General features: G+C 37.2%; 1 protein-coding gene across 3 annotated transcripts in view; it reads right to left on the bottom strand.

The window, feature by feature from the left end:
• NAP1L1 (nucleosome assembly protein 1 like 1) overlaps positions 1-20384 on the bottom strand; it is a 35026-nt gene that overhangs the window by 12176 nt on the left and 2466 nt on the right. For 2 of the 3 annotated variants that reach the window (XM_074169005.1, XM_074169004.1), the window contains exons 2-7: positions 8396-8430; positions 7719-7807; positions 4557-4659; positions 1270-1411; positions 725-805; positions 374-502 (exon numbers count right to left, since the gene is read on the bottom strand). In XM_074169005.1, coding sequence (XP_074025106.1) covers positions 374-502; positions 725-805; positions 1270-1411; positions 4557-4659; positions 7719-7807; positions 8396-8412 — 561 coding nt within the window. In that variant the 5' untranslated portion in view covers positions 8413-8430. Of the gene's footprint in view, positions 1-373; positions 503-724; positions 806-1269; positions 1412-4556; positions 4660-7718; positions 7808-8395; positions 8431-20384 lie in introns of those variants that run through there. The other variant, XM_074169006.1, reaches the window with a different exon arrangement.

Here is a 20384-nt window from a genome sequence, read left to right as displayed (position 1 = left end):
ACTGAAACATCTTCAGGTACATAACCAGCAGATGGCAACAATGGCTGTACAGGGTTTCCAGTGCAGTATACAACCTAAATCCATGCAAACACCAAGTGCAGTTTTTAGCAATATCTAATACATGTCACACACGCTCCTATAAGCGCAGAAAGTGTATTAATAAGGTAAAGTAAGTTCAACAAATAACATAGTAAGAAAGTGTTTCAGAGTGCTCTGTGCTCTCAGTTGAATAAAGTGCCAGAGATGACATCCAACTACTTGTTCAATTTTTGCTCTCTTCACATTAAGTAACTTACTCTTTCTATTCCTTTCTTAAAGACTCTTGGATTAAAGACTCTAATGCAACTTTAAACAAGCCTGGACCACCACCTACCTGAACCATATCACTGAGCAAGTCCACATTCTTGAATACTGTCAGCCAAAATTCAGGAATTCCTTTAGGGTCTTCTTTTTCTTCATCTTTTTTTTCCTCTTCAAGCTTGGTTTTGTCTTTCATTTCCTCCTTGATAGAATAAAAACGGTAGTTTTTTTTATTATAAAAGAGTGTCCACAAGGTTCGCTAATAGCTTCATGTTTCATGTGCATGCTTTAAGCAATCATTAAGAATTATTATCATTACTACAAGTACTGACTATGCACACATTTTTTTTGAACTTTAGTTACTGTATTGAATCTGCTTTCGTGCTAAAGCTAGATATTGACAAGAACTGATTAAGATACTCACTGAAATTTCTTCTTCAACATCTGCTTTCCATTCACATTCTTCCTCTGTAGGTTCATAAATTGCATTGATGATTTCACTTCGCTAGAAGAATAAACAAAGAATATTTTCACATTTCCTAGTCATTGCAACCAGCAATGCCCTAACCAATCAATTCTCAATCCTAAAGTTACATAATTAGTAACACATTAACTACTTATCAAAACCTTTTCTTCTAGCCCTAGAAGACAACTTAGCAGTTATGAGCTTTTCAACACGCTAAAACAAGCACCACAGTACCAGAAAGGTTACCATACCATCTGACATCTGCTCAATTAACAAGATGAGGCCTGGTATATTGAAGTGATTTTGGTAACCATGGAACAGAGTGAACCTTTCTCCCCCTTAAACTTAGTTGATATTCACATGGACAGTAAAATGGTGGTGTCAATTGAATTGAATGGGCACATAAGACCAAAATAATTCAGAACATGCATAAGCTTTCAGTTTATATTCCCTTGTGTTTTAGCTAAAGCTTTTAAGTACAGATCAGATTAGCATTAAAATACCTTGTCAAATAAGGGCTGATAGAGAGCAGCATACTTTCTTTCCAGCTCATGGACTTCCTCATAGAACTTTGCTTCTATCTGTGCACATTGAACTTGAAGGTTCTTGAGAGCATTCACACGTCTTTTAACAACTTTAGGCAAGCTGAAAAATTCAGTGACAGAACTGTTATTAACACTGCATTCTAAGCACATATTGACCCCTCCTTAACAAGGCCGCTTGCAAGTTAACCAATTTGCATCAAAACCCCTCTTACATTCTATTTTAAGCTTTAGAAAGCTGTACAAATCAAAACTATGACCCACTGTACCATGCAGATTGAAACTGTTAGCACAAGCTCTTAAACTGAGGCTTAACCTCAGTTAGAACCACAGTATTCCAAACACTTGAGTCAATCATGAAACAAACTTGTGCAATGAAACTTCATACTGTAAACAAGTTTTACACTAAATATAAGCAGCATAGTAAATTCACACAATTGAGCATAAATAAGAAAAGCTATATCACTAATTGGCTTGGTTTTACGAAAGTTCAAGACAACTGAGTTATTCTTCACTAAGGAAGCTAATCTTCAAAATTCACAATTTTGTTTCACTGAGGAAAGCAACTGGTACTACTGTCTTCTACTATATTAACTGTCACTCCCAAAGTGAGCCAGAACTGTTTTGCTAAATGAGCCACTGTTATCAATGCAATCTTCACTATAAAAACTTGTCAGCTACCACTCTTTAATATGAGTTTCACTTTAGTAAAATATGCTAACACAGACTTACTGTCGGGACAGAAAGTTACCTACAACAAGGCTACTGTTGAGATTCAAGGGGTAGATTGCTGACAGCCTCCATTGCCTTGTGAAGTGGGCCAAACCCCAGCATACAGCTACAGAAGATTACTATGTTAGCTTCCCATATTTATTTTATTTAAGCAGTTGTGCCACATTATTTAGAATACAGTAGTAAACACCTGCTCTTAATTGTTAGGACCAGCTTCAGGTTAAAGGAAGTAAGCAAGAATACAATAGCTTAGTTAGCACCGAAGGTTTGTATTAATTACTAAAGCTGTCTTGCCTCTATTAGGTAGAACAAGCACATGTTCCTACATCCCTGTTCACTTTAAAATGCAGAACCTTTCTCCCAGACAGCTTTATGCTCCACATGAATACACTATCTCTGGTTACTAAGATAATATGCATATCACTGTTAAATCAAGATTTTCCTTAACTGTCCAATGCATCTGCTACATAACCTACCAAACACTTAAATTTAGTCATGTATGGTCATAAAGGATTGATAACATTCTTGTTTGACATTTTTCCAGAAGTTAGTCAAGTTAATAATTTGCTGTAATTTTATCTTCAAGTACAATATCAGAACTAACAGCAACCTAAGTAGCAGGTTCAGTTAGTTCAAGAAAAAAGTTTTAAGGAACAGAATTAATATGACCGCACAGATAAGTGATAAAACAATCACCCACTTAACACCACATGCATGTAGAGACTAAAAGTACTGGTCCTAGCAATAGCATATAAAGCACTATGAAATTTTGAAGATGTAGTGCCATACATGCAGCACGTCCAACTCCTGGTATGTCAAAGTAAAGATTTTAACCCCTTTAATAGAGAATCTAGAATCTTTTGCATGTGTCAAAGCTATGTTTCATTACAGTCCATGCCAACTAGTAAGAATTGTGAAATCTGAACATCCACTACCTTTATAAACTCTGTACTTTTAAAAAAGAAAGGTAGTTTCATGAGAGAGACAGCTGTTACAAAGTAAATCCAAAATGGAGAAGCAGACCAACAAATCTGAACTGGATGCACAAGTACAACAGTGACAAGTAAAACCTGTTGCTCTGAATGAGCCACTAGCAAGTGTTATGATTACACAAGAATACAACCTCCTGTGAGCAGTTGAAGGAAATCCTATTCTATGAAAGCAATTTTCATTAAAATAATTGTGGCCAGGCACAGGTGACAAGGTACATTATTGGATTGCTGCCAAGCAATTAGCAGATTCTAAGCCTGAGCAGATAGGTATTTTCCTGGAACCTGTTTAGTTTCCTACCAGCTTATGCGTCTAGTTCCTTGACAGCCCACATAACAGGCTCTTAGGATCCCTGACTCCTTCTGACTTTTGTGCCATCTCAGTTTCTAGACTCTGTAGATAAGGAAGCTCAAAATGATATTTGGGAAGACATGTAAGAGGCACCTGTAAAGCATGGTTAAGTCAGCATGCCTATGTAGAGAAAGTACAGACTCAAGTTACACACGTTTTCCAGTTTTGTACTGCAAGTTAGGTAAGCATTTGGTACACTGGCAAAGTTGCAATGCTTTTGTGATAGAGAATGCACTACTGTACTTGGAATTGATGAAGAAATGGCACAGTATCTTAGAGAGCAGCTGACTAGAAGAATGCCATGTAAATCAATGTTACCACTTTTGTTCGCTTCTTAGATCAAGGACCTGAAACATTACTAGAGGTTAATCAACATCAAAAACAGAAGGAAAAAAAAAAAACTTATATAGAAACCTTGTAGCGTACAGTATCCCAAAGAGAAAGAACTTGGGTACCCTTTGACTCCATGCTCTTTCTTAGGCCAGTATTTATTAGAGAAGGCTGTTAGTTAAATGGTGAGTAGGAGTAGCTGCAGCAGTGCCTGTTACTCAGTAGCTGTCTCAGTTCAAGTCAATAGTAATGTAGGACCTTATCACAGCAGGACAGATGTATATGTTACAATTCCTGTCGATGTCATGAAATGTTTGTACACAATCAGAAAACACATAAAAGAGCCAGAAAATCCTGTTAATGAAGATCAAGTAAATTTTAGGAAGAGATTGTTACAAGTTTTGACACATAAGGAGATCACATGAAGTACTGATACAACATTCCTAATTTTATTAGTTCCTGGTTACACTCAAATCAAAAAATGACTATAGTAGAGACAGTAGGTTTTTAAGTATTTGTCCATACTTACCATAACTGATGTTTCATGATTAAGGCAAATCTACAAAAGCCATTCTAAGTAGCAGGAAAGTATCTTTTAAAAGAAGTGTGCCATACTGTAACTGCAGGCGACAAAGTCAGCCACTGTAAATATTTTAGCATTCTTTTCTTCATAAAAGCCTGAATAAAAACTCTTCAATTCTGAGATGCACTCCAGATAGCAGGAAGACTAATACAGTCTATCTGGGCAGCACAGTGGTTTATGACTACTAATGCTACAGATAATACTGTTCAGAAACCAAAAGAACCATTTATACCACTCTGTTCATACTGAACAAATACTGTACCTTTCTATATATCCTGTAGATGTTCCTACCAGACCATCAAGTCTCTCCTGAAGGGCTGCGAGAATCTGAGGATTTTGCATCATCTGCACAGTCAACTGCCGAGCTAAATTAAAAAAGACAATTACATAAGTGTGAAGTGCATCTTTTGGACTATTCTTGAAAGAAAAGTTAATACAATTCTACAAAAGAGCATTAAGTTTACTATATGTACACTTTTTAAAAGAAACACAGGCAAAGAAGTATTTCAAACACTTCTCCATTTTGGAAGCATGGATCAAATCCATCCTATTCTGAACACAGAAACAGCACCTGGATTAAAGTGGCTACTATTCAGCAAGCTTTTTTGTTAAAAGGGAAGGTTTTATACGATGTCCCTAAAAGCATCAGTTTTGCCTTGACTGCTTTCATTTTTAAATCATTAAGGAAAGGCAAGGTAGAAGAACTTGTGTTTTTACTTTAAGAAGGGAATAAAAACTGGAATTGGGATTTTCATTCCATTTTAGATAAATGGAAAGAAACAAGACAGTTTCAGACCTGGATTTAAAACCACTTTACAAGTTTATGTTTACTTTATTTTTCCTGCAAGGGAATAAATTATTAATTAGAATAGTCTGTCACATTATTGACTAGAGTATCAGTACTAGGACTTTGAAGTGTGTCATCTACATTATCTTTAGGAAGTACTTTGTCCCAACGGGAAGCCTGTTTCAAACTACAAGGTAGAAGTACATTTAAAAAACACAAATTCTTAGCCTAAGTGTTCTCATTATCCACATTAACATAATCTCTTTTACTTCTGCTCAAAAACTATGCCTCAATCTGCAAAAATGAATTTCACAACTTCATGTTTTTTAATAAGAATTTATGATCAGTTTTTATCATGCTGTTTTGCCTTCTTCCCCCATCCTCAACATCTCCAGATGCTACAAGTACTTACTTTGCATTCCTTATAAGATGCTAGGTTTATAGAGTACTCTTTTGACACCTTCAAATTAGAGTGAAGCTTTTGAATCCTTCCTGATAGAAATGGAAGCTCTGTGTATGTCCTTCCCTACAGTAACCACATGTGATTATTCTCTTCCATTTTTATATCTGTCATGGTTTAACCCCAGCCAGCAACTAGGACCATGCAGCCACTCACTGACCACAACCACCCTCCACTCCACAGTGGGGTAGGGAGAAGAGGGAGAAAAGGAAGGGAAAGAACTTTGTGGGTTGAGATAAGTTTAATAGAACAGTAACGGAAGAGGAAAATAACAATAATATACAAGATAAAGTGATCCAACACAAGTTGCTCTGACCACCTGAGGACCAATTAGCCAGCCCACCCTGAGCAGTGATGGCAGACTCCTGATCCCCAGCCAATTCTACTTATGATGTTCATGGTACTTAATATTCCTTTGGCCAGTCTGTCCTGTCTGTGCTCCCCTCTCAGCTTCTATGGAAAGCTGAAAAAGTCCTTGACTAATGTAAACATTACTCAACAACTAAAACAATGTGTTATCAACATCATTCTCATACTAAATCCAAAACACAGCAGCTACTAGAAAGAAAATTAACTCTATCCCACCTAAAACCAGGACAATGTCCTAGCACTGAAATTACATGCTGAGAAGTTATGTTTCAAGCGACACTATTGTTTCTTCATATTGACTGCAATCAGTTTATACTGAAGCAGTAGCTGTAATTACTTCTTAAAGGTACTATCTCACATTAGTCAACACTACTCCTCTTGTCAAAGTATCTAGTTTTCTCTGGTCTTACTACTCATTAGTCTCTCCTATACACTGGAAAACCTACCCAGTTGTGCCATTTGAGTATGTTGCCAGTTATTTCATATCAATCAGTATACATATCATACACATGGTACACCAATGTCAACAGCCACATCCCCTCAAACTGAAATCTGACCACATATTCTCTTTTGCAAGTTCTTGGATCCATGAGCATTATTTCTTCAAAGAGGTTTTTCCTACAATCATGAGTTCTTTACTTAATGTCCACAGGAGGACCTGTGACGTATTTAAAAATTGAATTATCTAGATTTTGAAAAGGCAAAACAGTAAAACCTGAGGAAAAGTTGGGTATGAAAAAAATAGTAGAAAATTAGACAAACAAGAATTACAGATGCAAAAGAACTGCTTAAGACCATGTCAAGTTTCCCTAGTACTGAAACATGGTTCTGATTTATGAGAATCAATCTCCCTCCCGAGATTCCTATAGTATAATTTCCCCTCAGATCCTCATCTACAACAGCTGGGATTAATCACTAAACACACACATTATTCATCTCTAGGTTCCTCTGGGACACGTGAATACTTATAATTTAATTATTGGAATCTGTTCTTCAGCTGACCATGTGTTCCCCAGAATTTTGCAATCCAGTTTTGAAAATACTTTCTTCAATAGATATAGCAAAGCCTCTAAACATCATCTTGAGCAAAATTATCCTATCTTTATTTAGTGTTATTAGTCTGTTCAGGCAATCACATGATGTGGCACTATCAGCAGTCCAAATCATTTCATTGCAGAGATTATTAGTTATTTCTCTTTTGGCTACTTGCTCTTCAGATTCTATCTGTACCCCCAATCTTTAACTACAAAGCACAAGTAAAACTGTTCAGCACAAACAAAACAAGTATTCTGATACACATTAAGTTCAGTTTTTGTTGAGGAAAAATAAAAGATTTATTGATTTTAAGAGTGGTAACATTAAACATGATTTTTGTTCTGTTCACAATCAAACAACTAGCAGCAAATTACTAAGCAACTGATCAAAATAAAGAGACAGATATATGCACTTAATTTTTTTTCTACCCAAAGCTTCTCATTTTAAAAGCTTTTAACTGTTTTTAGTTTTGAAAGAATCTAGTCACATATCCACAATAATCCTTTCCTTTCCAATTATATATCCTTACAGGTGGCCAGCACTGCCTGAACTGGCACTAATCATGACTAAAATGAATGACTGTAGACAACTAAAAAAAAAAAAATCACACAACTGGAAAAAAAGTCCTTGCTTCAGAATTTAAATACAGTTGTGCATCAGCGGTTATGTTTTACCATTTCCTATTATTTTAAGCAGTAAAATCCTTTTAAAACATTAATTAGAAAGCACATATTAATTAGCAGCTGCTTAGAAACTCTTGTTCACAACATTACCTTTGCTGTTGGCATCTTCACCAGTTTCTTCTTCTTCTACTTCTTCAACATCTTCCATATCCTGTTGATCAAGTTCAGACTGTTCTTTGCTGTAAGGAATATTCAATAACAGGATCAAGAAGTTAATTTTATGAAATACGATAATGAGCTTAAAGAGCTCAAGTTAGAGATAATATGGGTGAAGCAAACTGTTGTATCAGTTTTGATCTATGACAAACTTAATAGCCAAACAAAGCCAAATTTGTCTTCAGAGATTCAAGTTTCACATTTGACAATCTCAGAACAGTTTAAAGAACTAGCAGCTTTCCAGAATTTTGAAGATTCCTTTTTACAAAAGAAGGTAGGTTCACCTAAACCACACTTCAAATGACACAAAATAAGAGCATTCAAAGTACAGAAAAAAACTACATACAGTGAAACAGTAGTAATAGGCAGTACTATAGTTTTTTCTCCCTCCTCCAGAATTCCAACTAACATACTAAGTTGATGGCTGCCTTGTCCCAGTTTTAGGTTTACTTACAATTAAGAACCCAAACCCATTTGGCATGAGGAACTCAAGCTTTTCTCCGACATGCTATAAGCCTCACATCTTGCCACAGTGCCAAGACTGTCATTAAAGTATCTGGAGATCACAGCCATATGAAGTACAGTACAGTTCACAGAGCATCAGTACTTACTTGTCTATGTCTGCCATTCTCCTAGATTTCAAACCCTAGAAGACAAAAAAAACCCCACAAAAATGTAAGAACAGCAGCATTACACTTCACCTCAAGGACTACATGGAAGTGCCATAATACTAAAAAGGAAAGAAACACAAACCATGTCAGCTTTAAGAAATTAGGATAAATACATGTTATAGTCTGCATAGAGTGGCACATCTCCCACACACTTTTTGAGCTCGCACACTAAAGCGTACAGTAATACTGGAAAACTTTCTTCTGGTTTAGAACCAATAGACCTAAGTTAGATATAGGTGCTAGGTTAACAGTTGACCTGATGATCTTAAAGGTCTTCTCCAACCTAAATGACTATATGATCTACTCACATAAATTTAAGTACCAGCAAAATGCCATGTTGCATTTTGTATGTACTAATATCACAGATTGAAAACTAGTCCTGTCTAAGTATAAAACTGAAATATAACCTGAGAAAAACCGAAGCAAAAAGGGTGCTAGAACCCCTTTGGTAACTGTTTACTCATGTAATTACTGCATGTAATTTGCAGACAGAGGATACTTATATCATGTTCTTTTAATACTAAAGACACCTTTTTGTGGATTTAATCCCAATTTTACAAAATCAATACATGTAGTTCCTGAGAATACCCAGAGAACTGCAACATTTAAAAAAAATTTGGTGTCAGGTGCCAAGCTAATTAACATGATTAATTCCCATGTCCTGAATGATCAGAATTTTCTTAACTATCTCAGTATCATCATAAACACATTCTAGCCACAGTAACTAGAAACATTATACATTGAGAGTACTGCAAATCTTGCATACCGTGAGGTACCTATGTTCTCAGTAGTATTACAAGATGAATAACACCTTCCACCAGCAAAACAGTACTTAAGAGTCTAGTCTCCAAAAAAGATGTTTCGGGTAGCTTGAAGTCAGACAATACTATGCACAAGAAAACACTGTCACATTACTGCTATCTTAGGTCCAATGGTTCAGGAGAGACCAAGTACTAAGAATAATCCACTGGCCCAGGAAGCATGGAAACCACTGCTTTAGAATCCCCATTTTAGCTGCTATCCAGTAAGCTAAGCAAATTCAAGTTTCTTTCAGAAAGTTCAACTCCTTATAATGTGTTCCAATGAGAATTTTAGTCAAAGTGTTGGAGGTGTGTGTTCCAGAAAAAATGAAAATTGCATTTGACCTCTCCAAAGTGTGTACCACAAGAAATGCCAGTAAGACCAGGACACTAACAGTCGATACAAAGATACATGTTAGAATCTGAACTTCAGAAGTTAACACCTTCGTTCTATGTAGATGTAAACAAAATACATTCTTCTGGTGTCATAACTACTTCCCAGCAATTACATGGGAAGGAAGTATCAGATGTCTTCATTTAGGACCACAACTTTACAGTGCCATAAACTATTTAGGGAACTGCACATAATAAAAAAGGTTCAATTCTCTAGTATGCAGAAAAACTAGAGAAACGACTACTTGCCAATTTCAGAAAAATAATACAGTATATTATATCAAATAGATTGGCAGCACTACTGTAAACCAAAGGACATTTAACAATTCAGTAAGAAATTGAGGAGTTCCAGTAATGTTTTTGACTCATTTTAAGTTTCTTGAAGTTCAGATCATGTTTGCCTGTCTTTTTGACTTCAGGTTTACACATGGATGCAAGCTGCCTATATAACAATTCCAAAGAGTCTCCTTTGGATACCATTCTCAAAAGATAGCACGGACTGAAGACCTATATAAACTGAAATCATGCTACTGATACAACTCTCCTTTAGAGGTCTCTGCATTTCTTGAGCAACGTAACAATTAGCATTATTTCTGATTTGCAAAAGATTTTATCCGTGCAAAATATACAACTGTTTCCTTACACATTTCCTCTTAACTTGTTCTTCATGCAGGACCTTTTCAAGGAAACTGGTAGTACCACTGTGCAAAAGAATACAAGATGCATAGTTCACCTGCCTTTCATGCATTTCTATGCAAACGTGACAGACAGTGATCACACTCACAAACTATTAGTCCTCCTTGGAGAGACCAACATTTCCTCTCTCCATTCTCCCTATCAAGCACAGCTTCACTTTCCATAAAACTAGAGGCAGTTCTTTCAACAAAGATGTGACCAGTGACAACACAACCCCTACTGTAGTCTCAACAGGCCAGTAGGCTAGATGAAACAGCAGCTGAAACACCTTATACAGGTTTGCCAAAAGAGACTGACTTCTCCAGTTCATTTAAACATTTTTGTAAAAGAGGACATGAGATGGGCGATGCCCAAGTCATGCCTAAAAACTTTCAGAAGTATCCTTCCCATCTCCAACTCCGGCCATTAGCAGATACCTAGGAAAAAAGCAATGACATGGCAAGAATCCCCCCAGAAGCTCTTTTAGCTTTCAATCACATTCACAAAAAACACTCTGGTTTAGGATGTGCAGGTTTTGACAACCCCATAATAATTATTTCACAAACTAGCCCCCATCTTCCCTGAAACCATGCAGCTGCTGATGTTATCATTCAAGTATCAAAGCACTAATATTCTGTTTCTGAGTTGCAACATTCAGCTCAGAGATCATAACTAAGCCAGATTTTTCTACGCTGGGCAATAGTGTGACAGAGACAGTTTTACCAGCAGCCTGCGCTCTCAAATTCCCCAATGGGCCCTTGTTTTCATCATTCTGAAAAACTACCTGTCATCAGCAACCTTCATCCTTTCACTGTTCAGCCCTCTTTCCACGATCACTTATGATCATCTCAAAGGCATTCATCTCATTGCAGAACCCTGTGGAAGTCCAGTATCTGCCTCCCTCTCCCCATCGCAAAAGACAGTTACTCATCCTCTGCTTCCTGGCTTTTAAACAATCCATGCAAGTACTGTATGTTTTCCAACTATGGCCCAGTTTACTCAGACTTTGGATAACATTCTTCAAAGATTTTTTTTTTTTGGAAATTAAAATAGACTGTATCAAGTAGCTGTCAACTTCAGAGCCTCCCTCCAGTGTGTTCTTATCTGCCTCATCCCATTTTTCCTACTCTCCTTGCATCAGTCTTTTTCATGCCTCATCCTTTAATCTTCACTCCACTTTTTACACAACTCAATATCAGAACATTTGCAGTTGGAACAGTTTTTCTGCAAACGGAGATGCTACTGTTTGTCATGACACTGTCATCTGCCAGCTCTAGACAACAGTTCTTGTGTGAGAAGGCTACAAGGCACTAAGCCAACAGAACTACGTTGGCAGACATTTAGACTAATCTGTGCAACCCATTAGCATGGATATATAGCTGCATCACATTTATTTTGTTGTCATTTACTTAAACAACTCTAAGCTTCTCAGCAAACACAGTTCTACCACTAAAAAACCCCAACAACTGTAGATGCAGAAAAGCACTGAGAAAATGCATTCCTTAAGAGCCAACAGCCTCTGCTATTTTTGCACAGTGCCTAATACAGGTCCCAGTCTAGTATTCAGAGCCTTGGATACAATATGTACCACAACCAGTAATACTACAACACACCACTGCAGTATTTGTTTTGCAGTATCTCCTCAAAACTAGATCTTTGGATAGCGTACTCAGTCAGCTTTCCACAAGACAGACATAGCAATCCTTCCCAATTTCTTTCATAGGTGCATTTAGGATTGTCAACAGCAGCTGCACCTTGGCATGCGAGCAGCAAAAGGCATTCACTACTTGAGGTAGCCCCTGGGAGATACCAGTTCACCAGTTGTCAGTGCAGGATTATAACAAACCTGGCTACCACTACAGCTGGTGTGTTACTTCAAGCCTCAGTATCTAGGTGATTGCTTGGGGCTGGGATAGTACTTAGAATCTAAGCCTCCTGATGGCAAGAAAAGGCTTATGAATACAAATAAAGGGTAACCTCCTCCCCTGTTCAAAAGCCAGCAGGCAAATAACCTCCTTATTTGTAAAGTATTTTATTTCCCTGTTACTTAAACAGCTACAGCCAGTAGCACTGCATTATGGTCAAAGACAGAAGTGCCCAGAGGCTTCAATTACGATGTTTTGCTGCTTGCTGTAAAAATAAGTGGAGGAAAAGAAAGTTATCTTATCTTTGCAGGGCTTTAAAGACAACGCATAGGAAGTTCATGCTACAAAAAGGAAGCAAAGCACAGAAAAGCAAGCTACAGTGCAGGTTTTCTAAAGCCTAAACCTTAAAACCTTTCACACAGGTAGCTTAAGCTTGGTCACAAGCCTGCCTGCCATCACAAGGAATATGTTTTTACTCAAAATGGTAAAGTTAAGAGACTGCTAATCCATCACAAGTTTAGCCACAGTTTTGAGCGCATCCTGCAGAATTACCAAAAATTAACAGAACTCCCTTAAAAACTTAAACCTTACCAAAACAGCACCAAAGTTTGCTATTTTAATGACATTTAAAGCCCATTTTACCTCTTTAGTCTCTGTTATCTTTAAGAAATTTATTTCTATACATGCAGAAACGAACAGTGACATTGCCATACGTTTGTCCTCAAGTTATCCATTAGGGAGATTTCAGTTTGCAGGCGTTACTACTTCTTCATTAAGTAATTTTGCACAAGTGAGGCCAGAAACTCAAACTGTATAAATATTCAGCTCTTCCCAGTCTTTCCTCTTTCCCAATCTGCCTTGACCCACACAGAAACCACTCTGAGTTTGCACAGCAGCACCAGCCATGTTACAAGCTAGGACACAAACACCCTGGTGAGAAGCCTTTCCTTTTTTGAAGGTCAGCTTTAAGTATCCCAAGTAAGCATTGCCAGTATTAGATTACCCTGACATCCGCTCAGCCTCAGGAAGACAGGTCACAGCGAGGTGAACCAGGAGTCAGCTGGGGAGGCAAGACATTCCTGAGACACAGTTCCTCCATAAAAGCAACTGCTTTTTTGCACAAGCCCTAAGGCTGGCAAGCCACAAACAGTTCTCAGCTCTTCAGCATCTCTGTGGATACCGTACCACGCACTGTACCCATTCCCTGCCTTTCAGGAAACATTTCCCCTTCTCTAGAGGAGTCGCTCACACAATTAGCTTGCAACAACAAGTAGAAGAAATTTCTCAAGCTATTCAAGGGCTTTTTGAGGATACTGGATCCAAACTACAGCCAAGCCTTGTTTACTCACATCTTTAAAAGAAATCTGCCCCTTTGCCCAAACTAATTTCCCCAAGTAGTCAATAATTCAGAGTGCTGCAAATAAGTCAGCTTGTCCATGGAATAGCATCTCAGCCTCTTTCTGTCCCTGGCAAGCCTTGGGCAACTGAAAGCAGTACATTAACAGAAATCACCTAAAACAAATGAGCCCTTTGTGGGATTAAGAAGCTGCAACATAAAACAATAAACTAAGTGAACTAAGTCAGATGTCAGTGAAGAAAAGAGAGGTCCAGCTGGAGGACAGCTAGTTGTATAAAAAAATACCAGGATTAAGTCCTGTAAGCTGCTATTTGCAATGTGTGCAGAAACCAAAGGTGCCAGACAAATGACATCATACCAGCCAAGTTCAGCTCTCACTATGGACTGGGAAACTCGAGAGCAATATGTTCACTGAAAGTTACTTCAAATGGATGTTCTTGCCTTGTGTTCCAGGGAGGCAACTTGTAACATTTTTCTGTAAATAATCAGCACAAAAAAAAGAAAACAAGAGCTAAAACACTAGTGTAGGGATCAGTCAAAAGACACTATTTCACTGTAGATGTTCAAAATAATCGATTGGGGTAGCTTGCTTAAACCACTAAGAGAGGTTTGTAACTTTAAAGAGCTCAGATAGCTCTGCAGAGTGTAGTTTCATTCTCACAGAATCATCAATGTAAGAACTAAGTGAACTGTCTAAAAAGTGCACAGTACATGGTATAGAGTTACATAATTCAAAATCTTTGGTATTAGGCCCTATGAATTATTTCCCAACTGTTAGTAGAAGCTATGGTACCAACTACCAGGTAGGGAAATTGTTACATGGGAAAGGATCACACAGTTCAGTAGTAACTGGGAGAGTATTTAGCTCCTCTTCAAAAAGAAGCAACTGAATGATGTATCAGATGAAAAAAAAAGCAAGCCTGAATTTCAAAAGAGAATCAAGCAGAAGATGAAGTTTTTCCTTTTTTTGTGTGTGATCAAGTTCACAAGACATCTATCATTAGCACAGAAATTGTTCATCAAGCAAGGTGATATTGTGCCAGTCATTAACGTGGCAGATAAACAACATGTTACAAACATGTTATATCCTTCATATTATCCTATATTAGTAGGAAAGCTGAAGGTCAAAAAAATTCCATCTCAATTAAGTCAGCATGGCAGTCCTATGCTAGACCATCAAAATACCACATTTATTTGATGAAAGACATTATCAGCCACTGAACTCTCTGGAGACAATTTCCTTTTATTAGTGCCTTCTGTTAACAAAGATTTCTGACTGTTAGTGTAGGATCGCAAAAACTGACAAAATTAATTTAGATTTTCAAATCTAGAGTAGATAATTAAAATTGTCTGCCCAAATACAAGCACAGGAAAAAGGAGTATGTGATAATAAAAAAGAGAGTACTAACAAAGGCTACCAAGGTCTGAGAGAGACTAAGGAGCTAACAGTCAATGGAAGCAAGGAATCTGAGTTTTTCAACACAGTAAAAAGAAGGTTGCCCCTGGACCCTTGCAGTAACTCAAACTCATGTTTTGTTGCAATTTATTGTGCAAGCACCAACTCATCCATTATGTACAGAAGACAGGCACAGTCAAGAGCAAAAGTGTTAACTGGCATGGCAATACATGGGAATTTTTAGCAAAAGCTTGAGTAATATCTGAATTTCTTATCCTTCTCTGCTTGGTCCAGAAGACGAGTAGTGCTGTTTCACAAAACATACTCAGAACATTTAATTATGTGCAACTGCTAAATTGATGAAGATGGGAAGCACCCACATCACCACAAGGGAGATACAGCCCCTTCATAAGGGGAACACCAAGTTTCTCTATAGAATGATCTTCCGGTCAGCTAAAGCAAATGTAACGGGTAAATGCTGCTGGAAAAGCTTATTGTGGTTCTTCCTTAGCTATGCATACCCCCCTTCTTTCATCAGCAATGTCTGAAAGGCTGTAAAGTTAAAAAAAGTACTAGGTATTTCTTTTGTACAGAGCTAGCCCTGCAGTTGCATGAGTAACCGCAAGGTCCAGAGACAGAGGCCACCACAGGCAAGTACCTTTTATCACCACTCATGAATAGCGTTAGGCAATTTTGAAGTTGCTGTGAAACCACATGCTACAACATCAGACCTTGTGATAACATGGCAAAACTCAGAATTTGGTTGTAGAGAATAAAGATACTAAACCATGAAAATTCTGAACCAAGTGTCACAATTAATTGAAAATGTCTGCTCTCTCCCCTTTAAGTGGTAATTTTCACTTTTCTAGTAACTCCTGAGGTAAAGGCACCAACTTCAGCCACTTGCCAATGCAACTATTTCACTAGGGCTTGCAGGCCTCTGCACAATACATGTTATGGCATGAAAACAAGGATTTTCCACATTTCAACTTTAATGTGCTCTACAACATGGACGAAAATGCCAGTCACATGATGGGAAAAACTCACATTCTTCAAAAAAATCCAGAGTGAGTGTATAACTAAGGTAGTTACTAGTAACTGCAGGGCTTGCTTTCATTCCTGTGGAAACACTTTTTAGAGCTTCCCCCTTAGCTAATTTTTAAATTAGGAAATGAAGATTCATGCAAGAAATACTGAACTCCTATTTTGTAGCATTTTTATTGAATTTTAGGTAATGCCTATTTATTCTTGTAGCAAAAGTCTCCATAAGGAGAAGGAAATGGACTACAGAATTAAAACTTAAAATCAGGACTGAATTATATCTGCATGTTAGTCTCTGCTACTGATCTGAGCTCCCTGATCGTGTTCTAAAAATAGGGTAATTAACACACAACGCGGCCTTTGTTCTGGATGCCAAAATTCTGTAGCAGAAAACCTACCAATTTCTATTTAAGACAATCCTTCATTATTAGAAAAGTAATCCAGAAGTTTAAATTCAAATCTGAAAAACTTAAACAAGGATTTTTAAATTGTTTTTTAAAACAAACTAATCAGTATAGCTGCTTGTAGCTTCTCCCTTCCATCACTGATAATGGGAAAACAGCAGCCATCCTGAAGAGCTAAAATCAGAATCTCCATATATAAAAAAATCTTTAAAACTTCCTAATAGTATTTCTCTACAGAGTTTATGTTGGTAAAAGTATTCAGTTTGTCAAAAAGTGTTAAATTAATTAATACAAAAATAGCATTTTAACAAAGTACTTCAGGTAGCAGGATGCATTTTAACAGTTTGAAAGATCAACTTGTGCATGCCACAACATCAACTGGGAGTGTCAGTTGACTACTGAGATTGCTACCTAATCAAACACAACCATACTGCCAGTTATGCTGCTATCTGCCAGACTCGCACACTGCAGCATTAAAGTTTTTTATCCAATTTGACTTAAACATCTAAACATCCTTATCTGAAAAGGAAGTTAAACTCACTGAAAAATGTGCACAGGTTTCAAAAAAGCATTTTTTGCTGGAACATCTGATGAATGCAATATTGTAAATTCATTCACCCCCCAAGAAGCCACTGAAATTACTAAAATATATTTAGCAACTTTTTTGTTAGCTTCAGTTCAGTATTTTTTTCCATTGAAACAAAGCCATTACTAAACTGCAAACCTTAAAACATCCAGTTTTCAACCAACAAGCTAGCATTCACCAAAAAAGAACACAATAACAATCTAACTTTGAGGCATTTTGGAGGCTCTTAGGGGTGAGATGTTACAATCAGTAGAAGACCCAACAGAAGTATAAGCATGTTTATGGTTTCAGTAAGTCACTTTCAAATGACTACAGGTGCAGAGTTTAAAAAGCAATTGTAAACATATATGACATCTGTAGAGAAGAACTTGACCCAAGGAACTTGAGCCTTATTTACCAAGTGATCTTCAGAAGCATTTTCTTGTGAGTTTCACTCAATCATGCTTTTGGCACCAGCAGAAGCACCTGATACCTCTATAATAGTGAAGAAGGTGATGAAAGAATCAAGAGGCCAGGTCACGAAGATCTCACCAGTTCAAAACCAGCAAGCACATTTCTGATGATTCTACCTTGCACATGCAAGGAACAGAATAAACCATTTATACTGGCTCATACTTAACCATCCAAAGCCAAGATGAACAATTTCTATAACTGGAGTATCACAAAATTAAGAACTGCTTAAAGGAGTGATCCAAGCAAGGCAAAATAAATAGTACTAAAATCTAAAGTAACATATATTAAAAGCAGCAATTCAAACTAATTTAGAATTCAAAAGGTCAAAAAATTGCTGTACAAAGAAACAGGTATAATTGCATGCAGCCCACTGAAGACTTCTAGTCAACACGCAGAAGTAGCTGAGATCTGAAATGAATGCATGATGACTAAAACACACAATGCAAAATAAGATCATTATACACTTCAGTGATGTATCCTCAGTAAAAATACTGTATTCAGTGCTGAACATTGTGGAAGAGAGGAAATAGATGAGTTCAGGAACTAGCAACATGAATACCTGAGAACAGAAGCAGTTTAATCTGAGATTAATAGCATTTGAGAGGTGAACAATAACAAGTGACACAAATGCCTAAGCTAAAAGGAAGCTCCAGAAGAACTGATTAAAAATTGGTTTGGATATAAACAATTAATAGTTTTATTTCATGTCCCCTCTTGCATCCCCCCAACTTAACGTTTCAATGCCTAACCCATGTTTTTAACTAGAGACAGAACTAAAGGGAAGCTTTACCTCAAGGGCAAGTCATCCCGCACAAAATGTGAAAGAACTGCCCCTCCTTTGAAACATCGCACATTAAATACCTAGATAAATGGGTGGACTGAACTCTTACTGCAGATGGTCAGAAAAGACAACAAGCATTTATGATTCTAACCTGGGTCTTAGAAGCCTGGGAGCTTGTTCCATTCCACGTTTCAGGCACCTGCTTCATCAAATCTCTTAATGAGAACTTTCAACACTTAAAAATGCAAACAATTCTCGTATCTCTGGTTTTGGGTGAGGGTTTCTTTGTTGTTTGGTTTGGTTGTGATCTGGGGGAATGTCAAATCAGCAACTGAACACTTTGTGGCTGCAGGTATATCCTGAAACTGAAGTTTTCATATCTAAAAAGTTGCTTTCCCCTTTTCATCACAAAAAGCTACTAAGGATAAACTGGTAATATTTTGCACTAAAGTCTACAAAGATGAGGTAAAACAGCTGATGTGCAACTGCCTACTCATTACTGCAAGTTAAGCTTTAAACTGAGACCACCATTGTAAATTATGTCTGTGTAGATGTACATTTAAACACATTCAGCCCCCAAATGCATCCTGTATTTTCCAATATCAAAATCTAAACAGCTTTCCATCTACAAAAGATCTCCAGTCTAACCTTTGACAGTAGTTAAGATGCAGATAATGTTTTGATAATATGTAAATTAATTTTAAAGATTAATTTTTAGGTAGCATATAAGTTACTTTAAAATTATTTACATTTTAAAACTAAATTATCAAAAGCAGATTAGCAGTCATCTTTTTATTTGAATACAGCTGAAGTTTTAGTCTTCCTGAAAACTTAAGGTCAAAGTTATCACTAAATACATGAGGCCATATTCATAATTAACATTTTTCCCTTTGCATTAACTTTGTCAAGCATAGGAAGTCCTCAAAAACCTCATGCACTGTTTCTAAACAGCTTAATTTTTCAGAAGGTCATCAAATGAATCCCTAAGCAACTTCTACGATGCCTTCCAGGCATGTCTGGTTTTCTAGACAAATACATTATGACACCAGACCTACTCTCCAGATTAACAATGTTAGGTGATGAGGAACTGCACTAACTTCTGAGCTGAGTGAGCATCAGCTAGATTGAATTAACTTTAATTATAATCGCTTTTGAGCTACAGTAATTTAGAAATGAAAACTGACCTCTAAGCATTAAACCCGTCATCACAACCGTTTTGCAGACTAAACAGCACTTGTACAATACCGTTCTGTTCTATCATATACTAGCTGGTTTCCTAGTAAGAAGTTAGACGGAATGCCATCACCCAGACCAGAAGCTAACTCAGGAGACTCCTCAGCTCTAGCAAAATACAATCAACATTAAAAAGTCTTGTTTCTGTGTGCAAAGTACTATTGTCTGTACAAATGCCTACTAGTACAGCACAAACACCAAAGCACTATTAGGCCATGCAAAAAAAACATAGCTGAAGTTCCACTGAATGTATATCCAAACATAGAAAAACAAACAAGCATTTAAAAGAACACCTGCATCTTCATTTCCTGCTAACTATCCAATTCCTGAAGTTTCCCAAATAATAACAATTGGACCTTTAGTCTGAGGTACATCATGTTTGGAGCTGTCGCAAGAACCTGAACTGGGTTACAACCATATTAATAAAAAAGCATAGATACCACAGACATGTCCATTACACCCATCTGTCTATTGGAACAAACTGGCTTTCACCAAAGGATTTAATCAAAATAGAAGATGCTTATTTCCCCTGAGATTTTTCACTACTGAAATTGAAATCCTCAAGCTATTTTATTCCCCAAAAGGAATACAATCTCTGCCACAATGAGTTAAGTTCTCCATGTTACAATTACTTCAACTTTTAGGAGCTAAGTGAATAAACAGAATCACAGTACCGTAAGCCAAGTTTCCTTGATGTATTAAAAGAATACAGTGTCAGCCTACAAGACTCGGCTCTTACTCAAGGTTGTGACAAAGCTTCATAATATACATACCCACAATGCTCTGTTTTCAGTTTCACTTGTGCACACATGTTCATTGTCAGTTATAAAGAAGCTAAGAAAAAAAACAGACCACCCACTTCCAGGGTGCTCAGTAAGCAGATCACTATAACAAGTCCCCTGCCTACTCCCAGGAACAGTTTTTGAGTGAGGTAGGGTGATGAAG

Source organism: Numenius arquata, chromosome 2 (genome assembly GCF_964106895.1).
Source record: "Numenius arquata chromosome 2, bNumArq3.hap1.1, whole genome shotgun sequence".
NCBI classification, from domain to species: Eukaryota; Metazoa; Chordata; class Aves; order Charadriiformes; family Scolopacidae; genus Numenius; species Numenius arquata.
The sequence above is the reverse complement of the archived record's forward strand: the minus strand, read 5'-3'. Positions and strand labels throughout refer to the sequence as shown.